Below are 21791 nucleotides of genomic sequence, written 5' to 3' on the forward strand. Positions count from 1 at the left end.
CTCTTACCCAGACTCTGTCCCTTCCTTTTTACCTGGCGTCCCTCTAGAGGCTGCTCACGGTCAGTGAATGCTCCTCCGGCACTCACTGGGAACATTCCCAGCAGGAATCGACTTTTAACAGGGAGCCTGTCGCTATGGTGGTGGTGGGGAATGTGGTGTCAACCCGCAGCGTATGGTATCAGTAAGGAGACAGACAATTATGTGAGGGATGGCTCTGATAATATGACCCACCTCATAAGTACCAGCATTCGGGCTGATGTGAGCGAGCCCCGTCTTAATTGCATTTTAATATTACATACCATTCCATCCATTCTCAGATTTTCATACCTCTGGAGTGAACAATTTATTTTAAATTTTCAGTGACTGATCTCTTCAGCTTTTACTTTTGTCTGAAAGAAACCACGTCGTCCCCGCATCGCTGATTCACAAGTATCTTTGTTTGAAGTTTTGCTGACTGCAAGTTCAACCAACACACTGAGAGGGCGAGTGTTTGGGGGCTGGATGGAGAGCTCTCGTTTTCCGGACTGTCTGAGCGTTTTGTCGGGAGTCGTTTAATTCATTGAAAAGAGGGCTTCGAGTTGAGGGGAGGATGGGAATGAGGTGGAGGGGGACGCTAAACGGAGACCGAGTCCCCATCGTGCGATGCCTTTATAATCACAGAGTGCATGGTCCCTTTAAGGGCTCCTGGTTGTGCTGTGTACTAACAGAGTGTGACAGGAGGAGGGTACAATTGGAGCAATGTTGGGGAGGTGGAGGGGGGCAGGGAGGTTGGTGTGAGGGGAAAAATATACTCGTCAGTGAACCTGACGTCACATGAGAATTAATACAGGCTAAATTTGCAAGGGGAGAGATACAGGGAGGACTGCACTCATGACACGACGTGGTCAGCCGATGCAAACGGTTGCTATCCTGAGTTTGTGAATCTGCAGGCGCTTGCACTTTCCAGGGTTCAATGAATTTGCAACCGATGTACAGGAATGAAGCGGCTGCTGCTTTGGATTCTAGTGGCAGGCACTACACTCCAGGTGAATGGATGTCTCTCCTGTGTTTGTTACTGCCCCAGCTTTCACTTCGTGAGTAAATGATCAGTGGGAAAGCCGAGGCAATGTCAGCCCGGGGATTGTATTTGAAGGGGGCAAGAGGGGGGCAGATGGAAGGGAGGGTAGAGTCCGGGACAGAGGGTGGGGGTTATAAAATAAAAGCGATGTGATGATTGTATTACGAATGAGAGTAAGGGGACTGTTTTCTAGGGAGACAACAGGGATAAAGAGTGAGAAAAATCAGGATTTCTTTTAAACACTAAGTAGGAGAGGATTGGGTATCACTTAGAAAATCTGATTCAAGTTTATAGGTATTTTACAAGAATGTTATGACATGTCGCTGAAGCAAGTGTGACTTGAACCCAAGATTCCTGGCTCAGAGACAGGGATGCTACCACCGTACCGCCAAGAACCCTCAGGTTTAAATGCACGGTTGGGGACTGTAGCTGTCTGGAGAGACGCGTTCATCCCACCAAACACGTGGCGAAATTGTTGTGGGAAAAGAAATGCTTCAATCGGGAATATTCGTGAATGACAATTAGATTTCCTCACTTTGTTTTCAGATGCAATCATTGAAGAGTGTTTGAATTCCTTGTCAATTTGGACGCAGGGGAAGGAAGGGTGGGTGGGAAGGAGGGAGGGAATGGCAGAACAAGTGTCTTGGAAACATCTGTAAAGATTTCAGGGAGCGAGTCGTGGCAGTCACAGCTGTATACCAACTGACTCGCTAAAGCTTGAAGCGGCGTTCCCAGTGTTTGAGTGGGAATGATTTAATACCTCAATCGCACTGCTTCATTGGAGACTGAAAACTCTGGAAGATTCCAAAGCCGGAAACGACAGTCAGTACAGGGAAGCTCCCATGGAGAATACGTGATCAGTACTGTACATGCTGAGCAGATGAATTTAATCTCGATAGAGTGGGGCCTGAACATTTTAAAGGGACATTGTCTTTGAGAGAGATACAAAAAAGGATATATAGAGAAAAAAAACTTCAGGCTGGGGGAAACCAGGTCTCTTGTGTCTTTTTCCTGTCGTTGATGTTGCTTGGAGCTGCAGGCGCTTTATCTACTGAATAGCGCTAAATGGGACCTTGTTAGCCTCAGGAACACTCCCCGAAACAAAAATGTTTTTCAAAATGATGCTGGGTGCTAAAAACACTTTTCCACAAACGCTGTAGCTCTTTAGCGGAGTCTTGCAGAGTTTACTTCAGCTGATTTGGTGCTGCTACTGGCAACAGTGCAATAAGTGAAATAAAATAAGAAATAAACTGGTTTTTTTTGGAGGAGAGGGAGTCAGAGACTGTACTGTGCAAAATAATGGCTTTCTTGAGTCCCACTTGAGCCAACATTGATCAAACACATCATAAAGATGGAGTCCATAAAAGTGTGTCCGAACAGTAATGACAAGCTGCAATATAACCTCCTATATGATCATGAACCTATCTAACACGTACCTAGTCCTATGTAAGGAGTGGATTTCATGGGCTTCTATGATCCATTCAATAGGGAAGAAGCCAGTCATTCCCAATTGACAGGACTATCCTGCTAGATGCCAAATCCAGAATTCAGGACATCTTCTCTTGCAAGGGCTCTCTTTAGAAGTGTTAAAACCCGTCGTCTTTTGACACAACTTTCTGTGAATAGTACATGGCAAATGTATCTTATGTGAATGAATTTTGTTTTCCTGGGCTAATGGTTTTTTCAGTGGAAATTCAAAACCAAAAGATCAAGATTGAGGAAACACTTAGTTTTGCTGCTAACTGCTGGCTATGTGATCTCACATTCCTGTCAGAGAAAACCATAGTGGCCATTACCAATTATGAGGATTATGATTTTCAAAGCATGATTTTTTTAAAAAACTGTGCATATAAGCAAGGCGTTTATGTTATCCAGGATGTAATAAGAGCTACTTCTTAAAATACTTCCGTGTTAACAGAAGACCAGATTACAATTGCATTTGTGTAGCACCTTTAATGTTGCAAAACATCCAAAAATGGATCACCAATTTTATCAAATGTGATGTTGCCCCACATTGGAGGTATTCTACATGATAGTTCTGAGAAGGAGGCTAGCAATATGGGTGTGGAGGGAATAAATAGCTATCTGTCAGATCACACCAAGTACTTTAATTTGTTTTTGCATCCCAGCACCAAAATATTTTTGTCTGCTATTTTTATGCTAACATTTATTAAGGCTGGATTCTTAAAGATCCCTGCCAATGAATCAGCTCTTCATATTTACATGGCTAAATCCAGCTCCTTCCTTCCAGTGACAGGATCAGAAACCCACAAAAAGAAACTGGAGTATGTCAGGCTAAAACAATAAAAACATGAAGAGTTGACTCATGAATCTCTGTCTGCCAGAGCAAAAACTTCATGTACATCCCCATAAGAGTAGTTCAGTGCAGTCATTATAAATGAGTTAACAACTTGATTGAAGTAGCCCACAAAGGAGTTGACATGAATTGATTTACCAGTGTACTACCAGATGGAAACAATGTTCCTGAGTTAGTACAAAAACATACTGGAACATTGTGCCTTTTATGTAGCAGGTCAGCTAGTGCAGTTTCACGGGATTCTTTAATACAAACAAAAATTGAAAGCTAGCTAAAGAATGAGCTAGATAGGGCAGCATAATGAAAGGGATAGTTTGTAAGATCTTAAAGTTGAGAAAGATTTTCAAAAAGTGAAAAATAAACTTCACTAGAAATGTTTCACTGCATTAGAAGAAATAACTGCTGCAGTACAAACCCACAAACTGCATCCAGTTTGATGTCTAAGTTTATAATGTGAACCATTTGTATAATTGCTTCTATCCAAATGCTACCATTGCTTTAACCCTACTTATTTGTAAGAATTCTAAAGAAAATTAAGGACAATTTCAACATAGATCTTCAACATGAATTGATGACACTTTGTCTCAAAGTTGATCTTAAGCCAGTTACGTATGAGTTTTTTAAATTCACTCTTGGAATGTGAACATTGCTGACTGAGCCTACATTTATTGCCCAGCCTTAGCTGCTCCTTGAACCACAACAGTTTATGTGCTGTGGGTAGACTGACAATACCACTAGGGAAGAAATTCCAGGATTTTGACATCACAATATTGGAGGAATGCTGATCTATTTCTAAGTCAGAATACAGTTACAAATAGCATTGAATTTAGAGAAAAAAAGGAAAGCATCAACTCTGGACACCTTTAAATTTCTATAAGATGATAGCATCTGATTTAGAATTTAGAAATATTGTTTCTTATCACACTAATAGCACAGTTAAATTAGTTAATTCTGATGCAATAAAATGTCAGTTGTTTAGTTGGGTGAGTTATGTGGTGGAACTACAGAAATCAAAATCATGTCAGTAAAGATTTTGAGTCTAAAGGCCTCAGTTATCTTGAGCAATAATTGACAACAACCTATATTGTATCAGTTAAGATTAGAGCGGTGCTGGAAAAGCACAGCAGCCCAGGCAGCATCCGAGGAGCAGGAAAATCAATGTTTCGGGCAAAAGCCCTTCATCAGGAATGAGGCTGGAAGCCTCGGGGAGTGGAGGGATAAATGGGACGGATGAGCTGGGGAGAAGGTATCTGAGAGTGCAATAGGTTGATGGAGGTGGGGGTGAAGGTGCTGGGTCAGAGAGGAGAGTGGAGCAGATGGTGGGAAGGAAGATTGACAGATGGGACAAATCTTGACTCTAATCTCCAGTATCTGCAGTACCCACTGTCACCGATATTGTATTAGTGCAGCATTGTTTATTTCAGCATTCTGAACTAGAATAAAGTCTAGAATTGTACATACTGCAATATTTATTCTGCTTGTATTTACAGAAGGGAGCTTCTGCAAAACCCTTTCATTTACGTTATAAGACATACCATATTATGAGATAGCACAACTCCTGTGGTACACACTGTTCCTTCTCTCTTCAACTGTTCCATTGTGAATATTATTTTTATTCTTCCTTGGGATGCAGGGGTCGCCAGTAAGGCCAGAGTTTGTTGCCAGTTCTAAATGTCCTGTGAAGGTGGTGGTGAGCTGCCTTCTTGATATGCTGCAGTGTGTCAGATCTAGATACACCCACAGTGTTTCAGGATTTTGATCCAGCAGCAATGAAGGAGTAGTGATATAGTTCCAAGTTACAATAGGGTGTGCGTTGCAGTGGACTTGCAGCTAATGTTGTTCCCATGCTGCTGTTGCCATTGTCTTTCTAGATGGTGGAGGCTGCAGATTTGGAAGGTGCGACAAAAGAACACTAGTGAGTTGCTGCAGTGCACCTTGTACCAGAGCAAACTGCTGCCTTGTGCATCAATGGTGATGGAGTGAATGTTTAAGTTGGTGGATTGTTGCTGATTGAGCAGGCTACATTGTCCCAGATGATATTGTTGGACGTGTAGTCGTCCAGGCAAGTGGAGAGTATTGCATCACACTCCTGGTTTGTTGATATGAGGCAAAGATAAGCTATTCCAAGAACACAGCAAATATATAGTGGTGGCAAGAAGCAGATAGATGAAGACTGACGGCTGTTGTGACACAGTAGTGGTGTCCCTACCTTGGAGCCAGGAGACCCAGGTTATAATCCCACCTGCTCTAATAACATTTCTTCTTCAAGACAAACATCTATAAATGAATATAGAGATCAGAGTGGTGTAACTGTATGAGATTACATAAAACATACTCACTGAGCATAAAGTCACTGCTGGTTGACTGAGATCAGCTGGTGGAGTTGCTGAGATTAAAACTATGCTCATTCATTAGTGGCAACTTATTGAAATGGTTTTAAAGATGAAAAACAAAATTGGAAGCATTTGATTATCCTTTAATTTCTATTTTTTCCTGCTCATCTCCTGAAGACAGAGTTGATGGTTGGTCTTAACACTGACAATAACACTTCTGAAACATACTGGAATAGCCATGGTTAAATCAAGAGTAAAAACTGTAATTTCATCATTGAGCCCACCCCTCCCAGAGTTCATATTTAATTACTATGTACATTGCATCCATGACAGCTATTGTAATTCCCCCTATTTTAGGGAATATTCATGTCCATCCTCAATACCTCCTGGCATTGTGAGTCCTCTGGTAACCTGGGTAGTGACTGTCAGCAGCCTTTTCTCCTAGAAAAGGGAGAATTGAGCATTTCAGATATACCTGACTTTGCCTTCCCTAGAACTTACAGAGGGAAAGTGTCAACACATAACTTGAAACATGATCAGAAGTGGAAATGATTATTGACCCTTGATTTCTCTTCTGGGCAAATTTGGCAGCTTTTACGGCAGAGACTTAGAGACTAATTTATTTTTAATCAGGAAAGAGAATAAATTAAAGGCAAATAAGTGAAGTTGAAGTAGTTTGTAATTTGATACCCCTTTGGAATTCTACCTTGGTTACTTGTGTCCTGTAATATATATAGTTTCCTCTGTTTAAAAGTGATTACTATTTTTAGTACACTTCTGTAAAACTCCTTCATTTATATTATAATATATACTATATTGTGCACACTTCCTGTGGAATAGACTGCTTCTTCTCTCTTCAAAACTCCAAACATGGTGTCTTTGATCCATTGTCGTCAACATTAATATCATCTTACTCTACACAAGTACATACTGGCCATGATCTGACAGGATGATGCAACAGGCTGAGGTCCTGAAAGACCTATTTTCATTTATTCATTCATAGGATGTAGGCATCGCTAGTTGCCCATCCCCAGTTACCTTTGAGAAGATGGTGCTGTACAGCCTTCTTGCACCAGTGCAGCTTATTTGCTCTAGGTGGACTTATAATGCCATTGCAATATACGTCCATGATTTTGATCTAGTGACACTAGAGAAACAGCAAGAGATATCCAAGTCAGGATGGTGAGTGGCTTAGAGGGAAGCCTGCAGGTGACAGTGTTCCCTGTATCTACTGCCCTTGTCTATCTAGATGATACTGGTCATCCGGGTTTGGAAGGTGCTGTCTAATGGGCCTTTGTGAATTTTGTAGTCATCCTGTAGATGAAGGGTAGTCTCCTGTTCAGCTGCTGTTTAGACCTTTCTTCCAAAGTTGTGTTGTATTCTGTGCAGTGAGTAGTGAAGCAACAACTCTCAGCACTCGTCTTGAACAAAGCTGCTCACAAAGGTCTCACAATTTTCATGGTTTGGGCCTCCCATTTCACATTGGCAAATTGGTACCTAAATCAGAGGGTACTTCTGATGTACAGCAACAGTTGCTTCAACAAGCATTGCAATCAGCCAATCACATTAAATTATTCTCACAGACAGCACACCAGGAAGATAAAATTACTTTATCCTTGACTTATAATTCAAATTTTCATGAAGCAAAATAAATGATTATGAATGTACTGATATTGTAGCTTCTAAATCAAAATAAACTTTATTGTCATTTTAAAAATATGTATTTTTTTAATCATACTGAATAAACTTACCATTCCTCAAATATAAAGAACATTTCAGGGCTAGTTTAGTTTATTAAGTTAGCAAATTGCTAAAAAGCTTGCTCAATGTCATTCAACAAGGTGTACATTTTTGGAAGATTTTTACAGTGAAATTAAAAAATAAAAGTGAACATGGCTGTTGACTCAGCAATTTCCCATTCGTCGGAAGCCTGGAGGGAGCGCCTCCTGTGGGGAAGTGCAGAATCATTGACAGCGATTCCCAGATGACCAGATTGTTCTGGATATGTGTGGGCTCCTGAAGCTTAGTTCAGTTTCAGTTGAGTTTTGATCGTAACAATGGCAACTTTACCATCTGTAACAATGCAGAATCCAGGAAAAATATTTGCATCCTCTCCTCACTGACAATGGAAGACAACCTACCATTGTCCATTTTATTACAAAGCTTAATCTTGAAAACCTCCATAAGGCCACGTAATCTTCTTCACTGATCTAGTAAAAATGAACTAATTCTCCATCTTTCTTTATGACTGTAACCCATATGTTTAGTGAATCCATCTTGCAGTTTTTCTTAAAGTTTTGATATCATTTCAAAAATGGAATGCCAAAATGTTCCAGTTGTAGCCTAAGATCTTTTACAATTCCAAATTTTGTCCTTAAGTTTTATTCAAAACTTCCAAAAAGCAAACTAAGGTTTCTATTTGGTTCTTGCTTTGTCTACACACTCTTCCTCTCTAACTAATCTGTTGCCTGAGCACATAAACATTCTTCTAACAACTTTTTTCGCAACCCTACTCAGGTGGCTCATGTGGTTAGCACTATTGTCTCACAGTACCAGGAACCCAGGTTCAATACTAGCCTCAGGCAATTATATGTGTGATGTTAGTATGGGTTTGCAGTGGTTTCCTCCCACTGATGTGCAGATTAGATGGATCAGCCATGGCTAAATTGCCTGTCATATCTGAGGATATGCAGGCTAGGTGGATTGAATCATGGGGGAATGTAGGATTGGGTCAGTGTGGACTTAAAGGGCTGAATTGCCTGCTTCTGCACTATTGGGGTTATATGTTCTTGTCCTACCAGTTGTAACAATATTTCAAAAGAAATACCTAGGGTAGAAGATAGTGGTGTTATTTTATTCTAACCAACTCCCTGTGCAAATATGTGAGGGTATGCATTAACTTGATTTAAACCAGCTCATTTTGTTTTCTTTTGCGTTTTATGTGTACTGACAGCACTGTACATTCTGTTTTTCTCATTCCAGCACAAGTACTTTTGATCTCATCCCCAATCAAAATCTTACAGAGTGGGTTATATCACAATAATCTGTGTTTCGGGAGATGGGAAACTGCATTGTAAATGATAAATGGCTGCATTAAAACCCATGAGAAGGGACCCTTTGCTAAGATTAGTGAGTTTTACCAGAGGTCACTAAGAAGATAAAGTGCTTCAGGCTTCAGTGACCAAATCAGAACCTATGAAAAGTGGACCAGGCTAAAATCTGATCTAGGTATCAACATTGTATTGATGGAATGTCAGTGGAATGCAGTTCGTGCACATGAGGTAATACATTCAGACTAATTTTAAAGGAAGGAGAGAGACAAAGAAAAAGATAGAGACAAGCATAGAGAGAGGAAGGTAGACATCCCTATGGATTGGCAGTCACAAGTGAACTAAAGAAAATCAATGTTTTGCTACACTGGAATGCAAAAGGAGAGAACTTGTGAGCACTATTTGCATGAATGTTGAAGTAAAAATGGAAAATTTTAAAAGAACGCAGTCAGCTTATTGAGATAAGAAATCACTGTTGTTTTATTTTCTCAACTGTGAGCCTTCATTGAAGCAGGAGTCCATTTTATGGGAGAGGGAAAACATTGTACTGGGAGCCTCACAGAGAAAAGTCATTAATCATAGGCAACATGCCAGCTTTGCACATTAATTCAGCTTGTTTTTATTTTGCAATCACTATATTTTTACAGGAGCTGCATCCTGCAAATGGTAGAGATATTACTAAAGAACATGAGCATTGCTAATGGATGAGCAGGACCTTGTGTCCCATCAGGACCCTTAGGTTCTCCTGATGGGACACAGGAGAATTGACCTTAAGGTGCATTCCTGCCTTTCTAAAAATGATCATATTGCATAATTTGCAATATTAGACATCCAAAAAACTGTTAGCATGCTAAAAAAAATCAGTCTGTTTTCCATCTTAAAGAGTGGAATCATTGGGACAATGTTACATCCCGTCATTCGTTTGATAACACCAGCACTACACAGTATTAGGAAAAATGACAGTTACATCCATTTTTCAAAAATATTTTTCAGGGGATACATTGGCTGGATCAGCATTTGCTCTTTATCCCTAAGTGCCTTTTAGGTGTTGGTGCTGAGCTGCCTTATTGAGTTAGAGAAGAGGTGTAGGTATATCCATATTGAAAGTAAATTTCAAGATTTTGACCCAGCAACACTGAAGGAATAATAGTATGGCTCCACTTGAGAATGGTGTGTGACTTGAAGAGGAACTTGCGGGTTGTGGTGATACTCCCATGAATTTTCTGCCCTTGCTTTTCTGGTGCATGAATTTCCAGGTTTGGAAGGTGCTGGTGAAGGAGCCTTGGTGAGTTAATGCAGTGCAGATTGTAGAGTCTACACACTTAATGTTAGTGGTTGGGGGATGCTTAAGATAATGGGTGTGGTGCTGATCAAACAGCTGCTTTGTTAATAATGAATGCTTTCTAACAAAAATGTACTGAATAAGGGAATTCCCTTCAATCAATAGTATAATTCCGGCGTTCCAGATGTTTGGTTTAGTTACAGTAATCAAGTGGGTCCCAATGATAAAACTAATGATAAACTGTACTACTTACATTGCATTTTGACACCAAAATAGAGAATTGTCTTTGGAAAACAGGTGCTGGAGCTTGTGCCAGGAACAGCAAGGATCAGAAGTGTCACCGTTTGAAACAGACACAAAGGCAGGAGGTTAATTTTGCTGTTTGAATTAAGAGGAATATAATTGCCCTGTTGGATATTCTCACTTAATTTGAATACTGTACCAAAATCTTTCACCCAGATACCATTGGTCAGACCATGATCCTGAAGATGCTGTTCATTCTGTAAGGCATTACAGTCTTTTAATGATGCACTGAACGGGTGCTCGTGTTTATTGCTGCATACATTCTTAGTGTGGAGCCTTGGGTTTCATATACAAAGTATTAATTCATGTTTCATCCAATTAGAGTAATGGACAAGGGCTATTAATCCTCCCTACCATGTGCATTAGTGGCTCATATCATAAATTTCAGTAAAGGCAGAACACATTGATTTTCATTAACAACAAAAACAGAAATTGCTGAAGAAGCTCAGCAGATCTGGCAGCATCTGGGGGGAGAAATCAGAGTTAGTGTTTCAGGTCCAATTACCATTCCTCAGAACTGGTGGTAGCTAGGAAAAGCTTGGGTTTTTTTTTCATGCAGAAGACTGGGTGGGGAAAGAGGGTAAAGAGTAAGATGGATAGGTGGGGATAGAGCCCAAAAAGAGGTAAGAACAATTGCACAGATAAAGGAGAGGATAACTGGGTCAATGAATGTCTGCTAATGGGAACTATTAGTGACTGGATTGTGTGTGATTGCAGACCATGTGATAACAAGATCTGATGTGTGAGGGCTTGGTGTGAGTACTGATTTTCAATATTGGCTCTGCTATTCTTGTGAGTTTATAAAATTGATCCTTGTATCTCATGTTGATGATACCAACAAATATAATATTCTAACTTAGCATTTATCCATCAACTAGGTAACATAACAATTTCAGACCAGGGAAAATAATGATTAAGAATAAAGAAGGTAATTTGAACTCAGTTTTCAGGAAATAAAACAATCTGAGATCCAGAATATGAGTTAATTGAGACATGACATAGTAAGGGTAGAATGTTTGGAAGGCACAGGTAACTCTGGGCCTAGGATTTGTGAAAGTCTCCACCACTGGGGATTCTCTTCACATCATGCCTGGGTCTGTTGTACTCAAATGTATGGAATTTAATTGCTATGATAAGTCAGCAGTTACAATAACATTAACGTGTCGCTGTGAGGATGGTCAAAAGTATGATTTTGGTACTTTTGCACCTTCACTTCCTATTTTCCCAGGAATTATCTGGGGTTTGAGGGCTTAACTACAAGGGCTGCATACATGTTTTAACTCATATGATCAAACTGAAGGAAGGTGCCTTAAGGAAGGCAGAATACAATTTTTTTAAAGCATCTTAACACATTATTGAAAGATCTCAAGGTGCAGGTGCCTCAGACCCCAAAGCTTCTTTTCACAGTTAGAAGTGTGACAATACTGTTGTCTTGTTGCTCCTTTGGTGCTGGATCTTACCCGGCATGTTTCTGGCCTGTACCAGATCCATGACATCCAAAAAGAAATGTGTGGGGTGTTTTTTTTTCAAATCTCTTTTGGAATGCAGGTACATTGGCTAGATCAGGAAGTGTGGCTTAAATCTAATTGTCCTTGAGAAGGTGATAATGAGCTGTCTTCTCAAAGTGTTGCAGGTCTTAGGGTATAGGAACATCCAGAGTGCTGTTAGGAAAGGAGTTTCAGGATTTTGGATGAACGAAAATAAGGAACAGTGATTATAGCCCCAAGTTACTGAAGGAAAAGTAGTATGATTCCAGTTAAGGATAGAATGTGGTTTGGAGGTGAAATTGCAGGTGATGATGCTCCCACTTGTCTGCTGCCCTTGTCTTTTTAGATGTTAGAGAGCATACGTTATTGGAAGATGCTGGCAAAGAGACCTTAGTAAATTTTGCAGTACATTTTGAGTGTGTGTAGTGCATACTGCTGCCACTGTGCATCAATAGTGGAGGGAATGGGTCTTGAGGATAGTGGATCGACTGCCAATTTAACAGGTTGCTTTGCTTTGAATGGTTTTGAACTGAAACCATAAGACCATAATACATGGGAGCAGAAATTAGGCCTTTCAGCCCATCAAGTCTGTTATGCCATTCAACCATGGCTAATAAGTTTCTCAACCCCATTCTCCCTCTTCCTCCCCATAATCCTTCATCTCCTAGATACTCAAAAACCTATTGATCGCTGCCATAAATATACTCAATGACCTGGCCTCCACAGCCTTCTGTGGCAATGAATTCCATAGATTCACCACTGTCTGGCTAAGAAATTTCTCCTTATTTCCATCGTAAAAGGTCTTCCTTCTACACTAAGGCTTTGCCCTTGGGTCCTAATCTCTCCTACCAATGGAAACATCTTCCCATCATTTACTGTATCCAGACCATTCAGCATTCTGTATGTTTCAATTAGATCCTCCCTCATCCTTCTAAAATCCATTGAGGATAAACCTAGAGTCCTTAAATGTTTTTTGATTAGATTAGATTACCTACAGTGTGGGAACAGACCCTTTGGCTCAACCAGTCCACACCGACCCTCCTAAGAGTATCCCACCCAGAACCATTTCCCTCTGACTGCTGCACCTAACACTCTGTTTAGATCAGAGTGGTGCTGGAAAAGCACAGCAGGTCAGGCAGCATCCGAGGTGCAGGAAAATCGATGTTTCGGGCAAAAGCCCTTCATCAGCTCTTCATCTAACCTGCACATCTTTGGACTGTAGGAGGAAACCGGACCCCCCAGAGAAAACCCACGCAGACACAGGGAGAATGTGCAAACTCCACACAGACAGTCGCTCAAGGCTGGAATCAAACCCGGTCCCTGGCGCTGTGAGGCAGCAGTGCTAACCATGTGCCGCCCCGCATGTGTTAAGCTTTTCTGAACTTCTAGAGTTTTGTTAGAGGGGCCCTCATGCAAGAAGTGGAGTCTATTCAATCACAGTCCTGACTCATGCCTTGTTGATGGTGGATGGAGTTTGGGGAGTCAGTTTGTTGGTCACCAGAGAAATCGCAACCTCTGACCTGCATTTGTAATTAAAGTACTTATATTGCTGCTTCCACTCCTGTTACTGGTCAATGGTAACATTTCAGCAGCACTGATTTCAAGTTCCAAAAGTCATTGTTGTGCATGGACCTCTGCACAGAAGGAAAGCAAATTAGTGGGAATGTTGGTGTGAACTGAGTGTCAGGGAGAGATGTTAAACCATGAACATATGAACCAGGAGCAAAGATAGGCCATTCAACACCTCTAACGTATTTTGCCATGTAGGAGGACCTTGGCTGCTATATTTGCCTTCTAGATTCGATGTTTCCATTCACCCCCAATGACTTCGATTCCTTTGCCTAATAAGAATCTATTCACCACCGTCTTAAAGATGTTCAATGACCCTGCTTCAAACCCCTTCAGAGACAGATTTTTCAAGTTCCACAACTCTCAGAGAAATATTCTTCTTGTCTGTCTTAGAAGGGGAAGCACTAATTTTAAAACAGTGTCCCCTAGTTCTGGACTCACCCACAAGAGGAAACAATCTCTCCATGTCTACTTGTCAAGACCGTCTTATGCGCTTCAATCAAATTATCCATCATTTTTCTAAACTCCAGTGAAAAAAAGCTCAGCCTTTCCAATTTTTCTACATAAGACAATCCACTAGTTTCATGATCAACCTAGTGAATTTTCTCTGAATTGCCTCCAATGCTGTCACATCCTTTAATAAGGAGACCAAAACTGCATGCAGTTTTTGAGATATGATTTCACCAAAGTTCTGTATAACTGAAGCATAATCTTCTTATTTTTCAGTTCAACACCCCTCATAATTGACAATTACATTTAGATTGTCACTTGTCGGGGATTGTCATTATCTGGCAATTATGTGGAGTAAATGCTACTTGCCACTTATCAGCCCAAGGCTGAATGCTACTCAAATCACCCAGCTGCTTATTTCGGGCAATAACAATAAATTACACTTGCTGCCAAATTAAAGTAAAATGTAAAATTTGTATGAAAAAATTCCCCAGAATGCAATACAATTAAACCAACATTAACAATACCTGACATCCAACATGCTGTTTTGAATTCTGTTTATCCATTCATGCGATATGAGCTGCACTGGCTGAGTCAGTATTTGTTACCCATCCCTCACTGTCCATGAGATAGTGATGAGGAACTGTTTTCTTGAACCATTGCAGCCCATTTGGGGAAGTTATGTCCAGCAGTTTGGTACAACTAAGTAGCTTGCCAGGTCAGAGAGCAGTTAAGAGTCAACCGCATTGCCAAGGCTCTGGAGTCACATGTAAGCCAGACTAATAAAGGACAGCAGATTTCCTTCCACAGAGAATATTTTATTTTCAATTTGAATAGACACACACGACCAAAATTGGCATGGTAATCTACACATTTAGAAAGATCCTTAACACAATTATGTGTTCAAATAAAGTATCATTATTTGATAAAAAATAGGGAAAAGACCAGCATTTGATGTTCCTCCTTCCTACATACTTTTAGCTAAACCTATACCTATAAACCTCTTTGGGCATCTCCTTCTATTTCCAATTGTCTGACTCTGGTTTCTCAACACCTCTGACTGTGTCAACCCTGAACTTTGATTTTGACTGCCAGCTCTCTTAATGTTTAGGACAATGTCAATGAATAATTAACTTTAATCAAAAATTCTGACTTTGCTCTACCAGGGAATTCCATGATCTGAGCAATTTAACTTTTTTTTGTGACTATTGCTTTCTAACTTTCACTTTGGAGTGTCAGAGATATTCAGAATGTAGGACATTCCTCATACTCTCCATTTGTCAAATTTCAAGCAAAATCATCTACATGCTATGTACGGAGTCTCTCTCCGATATGTGAATACTCCAACTCTTTACAAAACCTCCAAATCGTATACTTCTCCTTACCACCTCAGTGTTTTTTCACCATAATACACTGAGCATCACTGAATTCTCTAAGATTCACATTAAATGTACCAAGATTCATCTTCACTCTGTTTTGCATTTTTCTTACTTTCAACATCAGGCTTAAGCAAAGTAAATCTTGTTCCAGGATCACAAACTGTTAAAGTGAGCAACCTGTTGGAGACTGTGGAGTCATTCTGTAAGAGAATGGGAAATTATCCAGTCTGTGTCAAAGAGAAAAGTGGAAATTACTGCCTAGCTTGTCACTAAGTTAATAACCTCTGCAAAGCTCTCTCCACAATCTGCACACTTCACTCTGAAGTATCATTCAAGGCTGGTATCACAGTAATATCATAATTTGACTGTCACTCAAATATTTTAAACTCATTTGACATAAACTGTAGACTGCTATCTGACACCAACACTTCAGGCAACTTATAAGTTGCAAACAAACTGCTCAAAACCATAATAATTTTGGCACCTAAAGTATTTGGAATAAACTCAATGCTTATCCACTTCCTCTCATTATTGACCAAAACAGAATACTCTTTCCCCTCCACTTCAAAGAAATGAACATGTATTTGTTCCCATGGTTTTCTTGCATTTGAAAGAAACTTTAATTGGATCATTTTTCATTGAGAGACATATTTCACAATGTTTCATCAACTCTTCTAACCCCAATCTATCATTGGGTACCAAAACTATTTTGTTGCTGGTGCTTTCACGTACACTATGCTGCATAGTTCTGTTGAATTTTCTCTAACAATCTCTAAGCTTTGGTGAATAATGACTCTGAAGCCACATAGGAGACTGCCTCAATCTGCACTCAGTTCATTTCTAAGTGTAAAATACTCCTACATTACACTTTATGACATAATTGAACTCTTCACTGAGCACCATGTCTTTGTGAGTCTCTTCATTAAGTTATCTGGCAAATCATGGCATATCGATTGTATTTATAAAATAATTTATGTATAAATCATGGCAAGAAATGAGCATTTTTATGTGAAATTCCAAAGTATACCCCCATTTGCACAATCTGTTGGCTTATGATATTTAATGTTATTCTGGTAGGATATCAAAATCAACACTCACTTCTGAAAATATTCTATCATTAGGATTCTTCTCTTTCAACCAAGTAAGGGCTTGTCAGTCAAAGTGAATTTCCTTTTATACAAGCATTTGTGGAACTTAGCAACATGATTCTCAAACACTACATTAATGAGTAATTTTGTTCTAGCTTTGTAAAAGTACTTGAAGCACTCACTAACAGCTTCTTTACATCAGCTTCCTTGATGTGAGACAATACCACCGCTAACCGCAGTGTGAGGCACTGTACAGTTGTTCCTTCAGATCACTGTGATTAAAACAGCATAACCATCAGAATTTTCTTCACTTCTTCGAGTGCTGACACTTCACAGATCACTAACTATCTATTCCATCTTTGAGTAGTTGATAATTTGGAGTGAATTTGTCAGCTAAGTCAGGGATAAGCTTCAAATGGTACACAACTATCCCTTTGAATACTCTTAAACTCTCTTTGTTCTTTTGTCTCTTTGTTTTAAAATTCACTAAACTTCCTCTTGTATTATGTGAAGTCTCTTCCCATTCAGAGAATAGTCCACACCTTGATTCATTCTACTAAAATGCGTAACCTCACAGTTCCCTGCATTGTATTCCTTTTGCCACTTCTATGCCCATCTCCTAGCCTGCCCAAGCCTTGCTACTTCCTTAATGCTACCAATCCCACCTGTCTTTGCGGCATTTGCAAACTCATAAATAATGTCCTCAGTTCCTTCATCCATATCATTAATGTAGAATGTGAATAGTTGCGGTCCCAACACTGACACCTGCAGAACTGTACTAATCACCGACTGCAAGCCTGAAATAGACCCCTTCATCCCCACTCTCTGCCTTTTGCCAACTTGCGGAAAAGACCTTGTCTATTAACCCTATCCATGCTCCTCATAAGCTCCTACCTCAGCCTCCTACACTCCAGGGAAAATAGCCTCAGCCTATTCAGCCTCTCTCTGTAGCTAAAATGTCGGCAACATAATTGCAAACCTTTTCTGAACTCGTTCAAGTTTAACAACATCTTTCCTACAGCAAGGAGACCAGAATTGAATAGAATTATCCAAAAGTGGCCTAACCAATGTCCTGTACAGCTGCAAAATGATCTTCCAATGCCTATAACCAATGCACTGACCAGTTAAGGCCCTGTATTCAATGTGATCTGACCTTGCTGACCAGTCCACCATGAGGAACCTTGTCAAACGCGTTACTGAAGGCCATATTGATCTTGTCCACCACTCTGCCCTCATCAATCCTCACACTATCATCACAACCCTCTAAGTCAGTGATAATCCAAACTTTGTCAATCTCTGCTTTAAAAATACCCAAAGACTGCACTTCCACAGTTGTCTGAGGTAGAAAATTCCAAAGATTTACCATCCTCTGAGTACCATGGCAATGGCAAAATTTAATTTTCTGAGTGAGATGTGATCTTGCCTGCTGGACCCTGGTTTTTGCTATAATCTGGTAAACATCTATTTCTGATTCAGGAGAAGGACTGCTTTGGCATTTGTGACTATTTCTTTCTGTCATTTCCTTTGCTGTGGCAACATAATAAGCTTGTTATCTTTATTCAAAAACCTGGGGGGGGGCCTTAGGTTTTATTATTCATTAGGCCTCCTGCAAAGAGATCTCTAAACTTGACTTCTCACTTCTTGCTCATAGCAATGAAAGAATACTTTTAATTTCAGAATGTCATCTCTGAAAGACTCACTTGACATAAAAACAGAAAATGGTGGGGAATCTCAGCAGATCTGGAAGCATCTGTAGAATGAGAATTCAGAGTTAATGTTTTAAATGCAGTGATCCATCTTTGGAACTACTTGGCAATCATTTCCAATCACAGAGTTCAACGTCCCAGTGCAATCTCATGTTTAGTGATGCCGTAATTTGAATCTAAAATCTCATTAAATTTAGACTAGTCTAGTGTACTACAGCCAACAATAACTGGATAGACACTCAATAGCGCCTTGGTCCCAGCATTGTGTAAAAGACATTTCACCAAGAAGGGAAATTTCACTAAGGTTCCTAAGACAGCACCTTCCAAACCCACACCATTACCACCTAGAAGGACAAGGGTAGCAGGTACATGGGAGCACCATCACCTGCAAGTTCCCCTCCAAGCCATTCACCTTCCTGACTTCGAAATATATCGCCATTTCTTCAGCGTCGCTGAGTCAAAATCCTGAAACTCTACCTACAGCACAGGGATTGCAGCAGTTCAGAAAGGCAGCTCATCACCACATTCTCAAGGGCAATAAATACTGGCCAGATCCCATAAATGAATAAATTTTTTAAAAACTTAATGTTCCTGTCTTATATTCTTTCAGCCAAAGATATAATCTGTTTGGAATAACGCCAGTCCTCTTTGTTAGGGTTCAATTGACCCCAGATATGTTTTTTGTGGCATGCGTTCACTTACATGCTCGCTGACTGGGCTCCGGAAAACAATGTCACATGAAACAATCTTTCAAGCTGCTCAAGCATTTTCACAATCAAGTTCAGTAGTTCCAAAAATGTGCCAAAATTTTCATAAATCTTTGCGAAAGAAAATTCCATTCCAGCCTCATAACCTCTCAGTTGTGTGCTAGCTACTCCACCATGATAGAACAACATCGTTTATACCTCCCGTAAAGGCCAGCAGAGAGACCAAGCTGACAAAATGCTCACTTCCTTGTACACTGAGAAATCCTGCAGACCTGACCTGACCTGAGCTGAGATAACCACCTCCAAAACTCACACCCACCTTCCTTTGGGTTAGATATCACTCCAATTGGTGGTGAGTCTTCCCCCAATTCCGATTGATTTTGATTTTACTGGAGTTCTTTGATGCTACATTTGGTCATCTGCTGCTTTGATACCGAGGGTGGTCACTTTGACATCTCTGCTATTTCATTTGCAAAGTTGTTTTGGAATTACCTTCCAAAAAATCATAAATTTATTTTGATTTATGGGTGTTAATACAACAAGGATTGGTTGGTAGTTGCAAAGGTTATTTGTTTGCTATAGTGAAATTATATTTGGCCCTGAACATACTATTCTCACTTTATATTCACATAAACCTGGTCAACAAATAAAAAACACAATCGCATATCCAACTAAAATTCTTGCAGCTTGGATCCCTTTCAGCTGCTGATCAACATCACCCTCTGCTGGTGATGCCAACAAGTGCAGTGCACATTGCTTTTCGATTGAAAGCAAAGCAAGCCCAAAGTTAAATCAGAAAGTGCTGGAAATGCTTGGTGGTGGTTTCATTCCATGGATGGGTATTACTAACACTAGAGTAAGTCATCTTGAGTTCTCACCTGAAGGCCCTTGATGATTATTTACTGAGCCAGGGCAAAATGGCAAGATTTTTGTTTCTATGGATGGGACTGGGAGGTCAGGACTGGAGTGGCAATCAAAACTGAATTGTTGGAACTGCATACATCCAGCCAAGTGAACTAAACAGACCCCAGGGCTAGAATTAAAGGGCTAAGAATGAGTAGATGAATATTTGATTCCTTTTCTGAAGTCAGCACTCAGTTATACTTTCCCATGATTTTTGACCTTTTGTGTAAGCTCATACAACCACACTGCCAAGTGACCATTCTTTATTTGTTATTCAATGGCAGCAGACTGTTTAATTGCTTTGACCGTGACAGTGAATGGTCATTACAGTGACTATTACATCCCCTTCCCACCTACACTCAAAGCCAGGCTTTCAGTTGGGAGCACCGTTCTGCTGTAGCGGCACCTTTTTCCTGACCAAAGACATTCCAAATGTTCTTCCAAAGTCATCATGAACCTATTTTCACTGGCCTCCATTCAGCAGAGCAGTGACAGTGGGGGCAGAGTTTTCATGCTGCAGGCCTCAGAAACAATTGCTGACAAAGGAACCAAGTTTGTAGTAATTGATTTCTGACAGTTCTTAGACAGTGTGAATTTTAAATGGCCTCAGCAACACTGGACAAAAGACGTAGAGGCAGGAGTAGGCCATTCAGCCCATCAAGTCTTCTCTGCTATTCATAAGATGATGGTTGATCTGATAATCATTAACTTTTTTCCTGCTTTCTCCCATAATCTTTGATTCCCTTATAGATTAAAAATCTCTGTCTCTCTCATTCTTGAATATACTTAACAACGCAGCTTCGGCAGTAAATTTGACCGATTGAGAACCCTCTGAGAGAAGAAATTCCTCCTCATCTCTGTCTTAAATGTACGACTCCTTACTCAGATTATGTCACCTGGTACTAGACTCTCCCACAAGGAGAAACAACCTTTCTGCATTTATCCTGTTAAGTCCCACAATAATTTTGAATGTTTCAATAAGGTCGCCTGTCATTCTTCTACATTTGAACATGCAAAGGCCCATTCAATTCAACCTCTTCTCATATGATAGACCTTCCATATGATCCTAGTGTACATTCTCTGGAATGCCTCCAATGCCAGATATCTTTTCTTAATTAGGGGCCCAAAACAGTTCACCATATTCCAGCTGTGGTCTGACTAGAATCTTGTAAAGTTTAGCAAAACCTCCCTTTCAAATAAAAGCAAATGTTCTAGTTGTCTTTACTGCTACCCATCGAACTTGGATGCTAACTTTTTGTTATTTTTGGACAAGGAATCTTCTGTTCTATAGCTTTCTGCAGTCTTTCTCCAATTGACAATCAAAGGTCTCTTTCATTACCAAATGGAGAGAATGGTCAGGACTGTGGTTGTACACATCCTGTTGTCTAATTTTCCCCACAATTCGTGTTAATTTTGGAGGAATTGGACTAGGATGTCACAAGTGCAGCAAGTAAACTGAAGTGAATGAACACCAAGAAATAGCAGAAGATAGTCATTTAGCAACAGAATGTTTCGTACAGGAGACCTATGTAAAGCCTCATAATAGACTGACTATATTGTATCAGCTGCTTTCAAAATACAGTCCCTCCTTTTTAATCTGAACTATGCCAATTTTGCTGCCTGTTAATACTTGATCACCAACATTTTCACAAATAGCAATAGCCTTTAAGTCTAATTTCTGTGTCTGCTGCTCACAATAGTGGGGCCTCCTATTAATGCCAATTTATAAATGAAACACAATGAAAGACCACACAGTTAGCTCAGGACATTTGAAATGCTTCACAGCCAGCATTCCATTAAGAGTTGCCAATATATCATTGGATCTCTTCACCAGCTTATAGTGATTCATTTAATGGACCCCAATTTTCTCTGCTCTTTCACAAGCCATAGCACTCACCATTTAGAAAATACTCTGATTTAACTTTCTCAGTTTCAGTCATGCATGATATTTGTGGGTAAATTGATGCTGTCACCAATTCTCTTTCCCTTGATTGGGTCTGAGAGTTTGGTTTACGGTCATAGAAGGTCAACCACCAATGAATTTTATTAAGTAGAGGCTCTTGTGTTAACAAATGTAATTTATTGCATGTTAGCAATTCAATACATACATGTAAGGCACATCATGCTTAACAAATCTACTTGAATTTTCTGAGGATGTGA

The 21791-nt window shown here is 40.0% G+C and overlaps 1 protein-coding gene across 1 annotated transcript in view; it reads left to right on the forward strand.

The window, feature by feature from the left end:
* The first annotated feature begins 813 nt into the window (after positions 1-813).
* ccn4b (cellular communication network factor 4b) overlaps positions 814-21791 on the forward strand; it is a 66762-nt gene continuing 45784 nt past the window's right edge. Inside the window, exon 1 of the mRNA XM_060823776.1 lies at positions 814-1025. Coding sequence (XP_060679759.1) covers positions 978-1025 — 48 coding nt within the window. The 5' untranslated portion in view covers positions 814-977. The remainder of the gene's footprint in view (positions 1026-21791) is intronic.

The sequence above is a fragment of the Hemiscyllium ocellatum genome, chromosome 4, assembly GCF_020745735.1.
Source record: "Hemiscyllium ocellatum isolate sHemOce1 chromosome 4, sHemOce1.pat.X.cur, whole genome shotgun sequence".
NCBI classification, from domain to species: Eukaryota; Metazoa; Chordata; class Chondrichthyes; order Orectolobiformes; family Hemiscylliidae; genus Hemiscyllium; species Hemiscyllium ocellatum.